Source organism: Alligator sinensis, unplaced genomic scaffold (genome assembly GCF_000455745.1).
Source record: "Alligator sinensis unplaced genomic scaffold, ASM45574v1 scaffold323_2, whole genome shotgun sequence".
NCBI lineage: Eukaryota > Metazoa > Chordata > Crocodylia > Alligatoridae > Alligator > Alligator sinensis.
The window spans coordinates 1,030,849-1,037,991 of NW_005842392.1; the positions used below are offsets into that span (position 1 = coordinate 1,030,849).

A 7,143-nucleotide genomic window follows, 5' to 3' on the forward strand; every position below is an offset into this window, starting at 1 on the left:
GCCCCACCACATGGTTCTTGGTAAGCCGGATCGAGTTTTGACTGCCCTGGCAGCGTCTGCAGCACCCCCATTCTCAGAGCAAGGGTATTGCAGATTTGGTAATCAGCACTCTCATCTAGATCTGCATTGCTCCAGTGACTCGAGATTGTGCCCGAGTGCTGCACTGCACTGCTGCTGCCCCTTTGCAAAAAGAGCCAAACCAAACTTCTTGACAGCTTGTTATTAATGATCCGTGGGTGCTATCTTGAGGTAGCTTTGTTGTCCAGGCCCAATTTCACCTCAAGCATCTACATACTGCTACCTAACTGGTGTAGATGCCCCACCATTCCCCAGTCCCCCTATTCAAAATGAATGCAGGACACTGCAGTCTATTGAACAGCTGCTACATGTCACCCCAGTGGTGCTGCCTATCAGTAACACGGTCATACTCACATTCAGTATTTTGAGATCCTTTAGGAGTTACAAAAAAGCAAACATTTATTAGTGAAGAGTGGCTGACCTACAGCCAATAAGGCTATTTATTGTTTCTTTGCAACACAGATATGGAAAAAAACAGGTTAAAAGCAGCTGCTGCTTTTACATAAGATTCTATGTACAGAGTAAAAAGTCAATTACAAAAATTAAATCAGTCTTAAAAAAACCCCCAATGCATGATCTAAAAATCAGGAACCAGAAAAGTCAGTTGAGAAAAATAGACACTTTTCCCTTCTTACAATATATATAGAAATATATTTCTAAGCCAACATTTCACAAAACCAGAAGCAAGGTTCTAAAGAGTCTGAACTGACAGCCGATGAGGTCACACGTTCATAAAACCCACACGAGAAACTAGTTTAGAATTAAAAACCTACCCACTCCCAGACTTCAGTTGTCTGCATAGTCTTTTGTTTCCACTCCTGTTTCATTGAGCAATGTTGTCCTCACAATGGCCTCTGTGACTGCATAGGGGTCACAGTTGGCTGCAGGTCGCCGGTCTTCAAAGTACCCAAAACCATCCTGGCCAACTTGGCGGGGAATACGGATGCTGGCCCCTCTGTTGGCCACTCCGGCAGAGAACTCGAAAATGTTGGAAGTCTCGTGGTGGCCGGTCAGCCTCCTGGAGTTGTCTCTCCCCCCTCTTGGGTCATACACACAGATGTGGTAGTCATGTCGCTTGCTTAGCTTTTCAATGGCAGCTTCAATGTGTCTAGTCAATGAAGAGGAAAGGGAAAACAGCAAGTTTTAATGGGTTTCTATTGATAACGCTTTGTTTATAAAGCCTTCCTGTTTCATCCACTCTAGCAGAATTTGGAACGGTACCCAGGAAGACTCAGCATTTGCTCAAAGCGTTGCTCACAGAATTTTCCAATTAAATGTATTATGTAATAATTGACATTAAAGATGATGATTGTAATAATTTATCAAAAGTAAGAAAGACACAAACAACAAAAAACTTCCAACAAATGCCCATGTGAGGGGGGACATGAAGAAGTCAGTTTCTCAAGGTCAGGTGTAATATACTGACCAGGTACTGCCCCTCTTCATAGTTTCAGGTTAGGTTTTTCACCCCAATATCTAAATATTTTGAAGATGAGCCCCTTGGACAGAAATGAAAGAGACAATCCCTGACAAATCCCAGGATTTTTAGGAAGAGGACTCACTTGAGGCCTCCCTCCTTTCTCATTTCTTCTGTGCTGTAGTTGGTGTGGCACCCAGCTCCATTCCAGTTGCCAGTCATTGGTTTGGGGTCCAAAGTAGCCACAACTCCAAAATCTTCACAAACACGATGCAAAATAAACCTAGCCATCCACAAATGGTCTCCCATCTCCATGCCTTCACACGGTCCGACTTGGAATTCCCACTAGAAAAGAAGAGAGAAGGCACTGCCATGAATACTGTGGTTTATAATTCTCTTCCCCTCAGCCACTGACAGTAGATTACACCGAGTGTAACTGAGGCCCACTAAAGGAAAGACTACCTGGATGATCAGGGGATTGGAGGTCCTCTTGTAAAAGAGCTTGGCTTTTAATTTTAAAAAATGAAGACCGCGGGAAACAGGATTGCTGTTAATAACATACATGAATGGGGCATGGCACCAGGGAGGAAGACGACCTATGTAAGCTAAAGGAACTTTAGCACAAGAACAAACACATGGAAACTGGCCATGAATAAATTTAAGATGGAAGTTTGAAGACTTTCAGCCACTGGTGAAGCAAGGGTTATCACACCCCCAGTTACAATGGCTGTTTCAGAAACTAGCTACTTTTTAAAGATGCTACTTTATCAGTTGTATGGCTGCCTATGATAGCAGGGGATTGGGCTCAATGCACCTCCTCTCTACTCAAGCTAGCAGCTTCTCCCTGAATGACTAAGCAGAGGCCTAGTCAGATTTCTATAACTGATACATTTCAGGGATATGGCATCTGCAGACATCCTGCAGCCTAGCAAGGACCACAAGTAGGACACTGAAGAAAATACCAGGTGAAGGAAGTGGAGGAGGGTTCACTTTAGTGCAGAGTAAATTGAGTTCAAGACTAGGTACAACTGCCCACAGCACAACTAGAACCATATAGTCCTACATTACAAAGTCAGGTTATGAGCATCTAACCTTACCACTTACTAGACATGTGCCATAGGACTTTCCTGAATTAATTCCAAAATAAAAAAAAAAATCCAACATATCCCCTTCCAATTGGGCTCTGAGCCAGAATCTCCCCGTGAGCTCTTAGGTTCTCAGCTGGTAGAAGGGGCAGAGCTAGGTTATACAGATACACAGCATCATAAAATCCACGTCTGCAATTCATCCTTCCCCACCTGCTCATTCCCAAGCAAGCATATGGGCTGGTTCTACTCTGGAGCACTACAGAGCATCTCTCCCTTGTGCTTCCACTGCAATGATGCCTTATCTACAGATGCTACCATGATCACCAGCCACACAAACTGGAGAACAAACAGCAGCAAGGTGGAAAACTTCTCATTACAAGCTTATTGCACCTTGTTTACACACAAACTGCAAGAACTTTTTATTTAAGGTGCTATTTCAAAAATAAGTATTGCAACTGGACATGTGGACTTTGAGAAGTCTGAAGTAGGAGCATTTACACAAGAGCTATTAGTAGTTAAAAAAGTTATTGCACTATTAGCTAGACTGTCACAACTTTTCCTTTATAAAGTCTTAGCTGATTCAGGGGCTGCTTGATTCGGGTATAAGCAGATGACAAGAGACTGAGCCAGGGGAGAGGGAATCTAGCCACATAACTTGGGAAACTCCTGCTTTCACCTTCCAACAGTGGAGACCACGTGCAGTACAGAAATGCACTATGACCCTTCAAAGTAGTTTTACTGGAAAAACTCCCTTCTTTACTGGGTAAGAAGTACTATAATAACTGTAAATAGGGTGCAGTTTAAGACTGGAAGAACCTGATCCTTGGGGACAATATTTCAGGATTTATGCTTGGGGCACTGTCAAGCAGACACCCCCGCCCCAAAAGCCTCCTGGCTAAATGAGAGTGCTACCCTGACAGGACATGCAAGCAGCACCTTTTCCACACATACCTGAGAGGGCATGACTTCAGCATTGGTGCCACAGATCTTCACCCCTGCATAGAGACATGCCTTGTAATGGGACTCCACAATGTCGCGCCCGTACACCTTATCTGCTCCAACCCCGCAATAGTAAGGGCCTGGAAGAAAAATGAGAGAAAAGTTACCACAATGCTTCTAGCACAGGGGTGGGCAAAATGTGGCCTGTGGGCAGATGCAGCCTGCCAGGCCATTCTATCCGGCCCACGGGGCCCTTAAATATTAATTTTCTAAATTTTTTTATCTGCCCGTGGCTGCCTGTCATGCGGCCCTTGATGGCTTGCCAAAAAACTCACGTGAGCAGCCCTCCGCCTGAAATAATTGCCCGCCCCTGTTCTAGCAGCAGCGCCAGCATCCCCATTGAGCACTGCAGGTGGGAAGCCTGGAGAGGCCCTGGAAAGAGCCCAAGGAATAGCCTTAGAAGTTGCAGGTTCCTCAACAACACCTCAAATGGAGAGGAAGGGGTTATGCCAAAAGTGGGAGACGAATGCTCTCTGGTGTGCCCAATCACTTGTCTCTCTGTTGAGGCTGCAAATAATACAACCAACTCAAAGGGTGACTTTGGGATATGGAGCCTGCCCTTCAGAAGCCAGACTGATCATCAATGCCTTCTCCTGCACAGGCCACCTGAACAGCTTTTAGCTAGAATAAGCGTAGGTCACGACTGAAGGAGGACTAGTGGAAATAAAATTAGGGAAGTTATAAGCTCCATTTCCCATTCCCAACAGTGAGCCATCCTGTCTTCTGCCAGGATTCCAGGGTAACTCTCAAACAAACTCGACATGCCCCATTTCAACTGCAGAGAAGCACCAAGAAGTGCTGTTACATTCCAGAAGAGAGAGTACACTGGATGTACCTTCCCAACTTGTTAAGTGTAGGGGCAGGAGGGAGATACAAAGTGAAGAACTGTTCCACTATGAGCTGATCTTATAATAGAAAAGCTTTTCAAGTTTGTTTTGAGGCCTTTGATTTTGCCAGTGTTCACTGTAAGAAGTGCCAAAATTGCTTTCAAAACTCTTAACCTGCTTCAATTTCTTACAGGTTTTCCTTCTTCAAAATGGGCAATTAAATGTGGACCTTCAGTACAAATCCAGGGGAAAAAGATTCTTAAAAGAAGTCAGCAGCTACCAGAAGGAATTGAAAGGAAGGAAGAAACCTTCTCCAGCAGCACTCCTTCAGCCTTCTCTCAGGTCCATCTAGATGACCAAACTTGTTTGTGTCCAAGGGCCCTCCAACAAAATCCCTGCTCAAGCCTTGACATGCAAGCACTTCTCTGATTATTAATCATGTACAGACCTTTTCCAGCCAACTTCTCAAACCCTTGACAAACAAGTTCTTGGGCCAAAACGGTTATTTAATCTTGGGTACCAGTCAAAAAATGAGTGGCACCGCACTACTATACATCACGTGACCTGCATGGCACACAGTACAGCAGGTAAACAACTGCTAATTACCTAACCTTGGCACTAAGTTGCCTGCATTTTAAGTTTTTTTTTCCCCCAAGGAAGTTACGCGCAGTTGCCTGAACGTGGTTTTTGGTGGACCCAGGCAAGAAGGCTATGGTTCGATCAGATGGCAGCAATACCTTCTGAAGTGAGAAGAGCAACTGCATAAGCAAGCTTAGGTCATCTACCCATTAGTCCCAGTTTGCTGCAGAAGTGGGAAAGGCTCCCAAGCAAGATGCTTTCATTTGGTTTCTCGCACTCAAGCAAGTGAGAAGAGTTTTGTGAGCCTATCATGAGCCAATATCGTAAGGCATCGAGTCCCACTCAATTCTTATCGAAGGTTTGGGGGCCCTGGTCAGGGAGGCATCATGGGTGCATCTTTCTGGATAGGGTTGGATCTTGGCACTTTCTATGAAGCATGGATTATCTTTAACATCTGTGAGAGCAGACAGGAGCCAGGAGTGTTCGACACCTTCCAGGGTTAGATCTCTCTTGCAAGTCAGTATTAAAAAGAGAAAAAAAAAAAAGAAAAGAAAAAAGACCCACTAGAGCAGCGGACAAGCTATGCATGCACGTTTGAGGAAGAAGTAACTACCTCTTACCTTGTGGACCTGGAAACCCATTATCAGGCCAGCCGTACGGGTGTCCGTTGACCCCCAGCAGTGTGTATTCTTGCTCCATTCCAAACCAAGGGTGGCTGTTCTTAATCAAGTCCATGACTTTCTTACAGGTGTACCTCAGGTTGGTCTCTGGAAAGGAGAGAGCTTCTTTTGTTAGACCTTCAGCACTTACACCCTGGGACCAGCCACCCTCCAGAACTTCCAATTCAGTCAAGCACTTGAGGCTCTCTCTTACTTGAAGAGACTTTAGTTGGTGCAAAAAATCCTTGTGAACTATACTGAGGGCTGTCCCGCAGCTGATCTCCCATCCTTGTTTGCATTCTGCAAGCAATGCCTTTCAGGTTACTAACAACCCATAATCCTACCTTTCTCTGTATATATAAATAAATATATATTTATAAATCCCTTATAAATATTATAAAATATTATAATATCCCTGTGCTTTGTTTGAGCTGGGAAGTGTCTGCTACATCTAATCCAACACCGAGCAACACAAGGAATAAGGAAAAGTAACACCTGTTATACAAGGTTTCCCTTCTCCTCCTCTGCCCACTTAGAGATGCAGCAGATTTCAGTTGCATATCAAAGTGTGTATGCAATTTATAAATGAAGACTCTGTTTAAACCCATTCCATTAAAATTTGCACAAAAATCCCCAAATACATATCTAAGTAGTCATATAACTACCCCATCTCCTCAACATCTGGCTATCTGCCCTGTATGTATAGATTTAGCTTATCACTAGAACCATTACCACCAGTACGCAAATATTCTTCTCCTTTCACAGACTGGTATAGAGATTATGTAATGTACCCCAAGGTCACACAGTGGATTGGTGCATACTTGATCCCTCTCACTGCCAGTCTAGCTCCTTAACCTTTCCACCCTGTGTACCTGCCCCTAAAACCAAGCTTTTTCCAGTGCATTCTTTCCTCTTCATGTTCTTGGTAAGCATCCAAGATGACTGATAGACAAGTCACGATTCCCACAATCAGCTCCCGCAAGAAGTTACCATAACCTTGGCCTTCTGGTTTCCTTTACTACCACTCTAAAGGAGAACACAACCCTGATTGTCATGAAGATATGGATCCCCAAGCAAGACTGTGGGAATGCTAAACACGCTGTGAAACCAAGAATATAGACAGAAGGAGAGACATGGCGAATGGAGCATTATTATTCCTCTATACTAAGGAGAGGCAGCCTCCAGGCAGTAACTGAGACCTTTACTAGAATCGTAAAAGACCTAAATGTTATCACACCAGTCGCACCATTTTGAACTAATGGGAAGAGGAGCAAATGAAATTTAAGTTTAGAGCATGCCCATTTAAACAGTAACAAAAAACAAAGCTTTTGGACCACACACTGATAGTATTGGACAGATGTTTTAGCCATGATGGTCTAGGAAATAAGCTAAAGCAGGGATTTTTGTGGGTGTTATTGTTTTGGACCAGCTTCATGGTTGGGACAGACTTAGACATACGTTGAAGTGCAATGAAAACTTTTCTAACTCTTTCCCAA

The 7,143-nt window shown here is 44.0% G+C and overlaps 1 protein-coding gene across 1 annotated transcript in view; it reads right to left on the minus strand.

The window, feature by feature from the left end:
• Positions 1–480: 480 nt before the first annotated feature.
• The window catches only part of LOC102376806 (glutamine synthetase), a 9,283-nt gene continuing 2,620 nt past the window's right edge, over positions 481–7,143 (minus strand). Inside the window, exons 3-6 of the mRNA XM_014522752.2 lie at positions 5,609–5,755; positions 3,535–3,662; positions 1,641–1,840; positions 481–1,186 (exon numbers count right to left, since the gene is read on the minus strand). Coding sequence (XP_014378238.1) covers positions 865–1,186; positions 1,641–1,840; positions 3,535–3,662; positions 5,609–5,755 — 797 coding nt within the window. The 3' untranslated portion in view covers positions 481–864. The remainder of the gene's footprint in view (positions 1,187–1,640; positions 1,841–3,534; positions 3,663–5,608; positions 5,756–7,143) is intronic.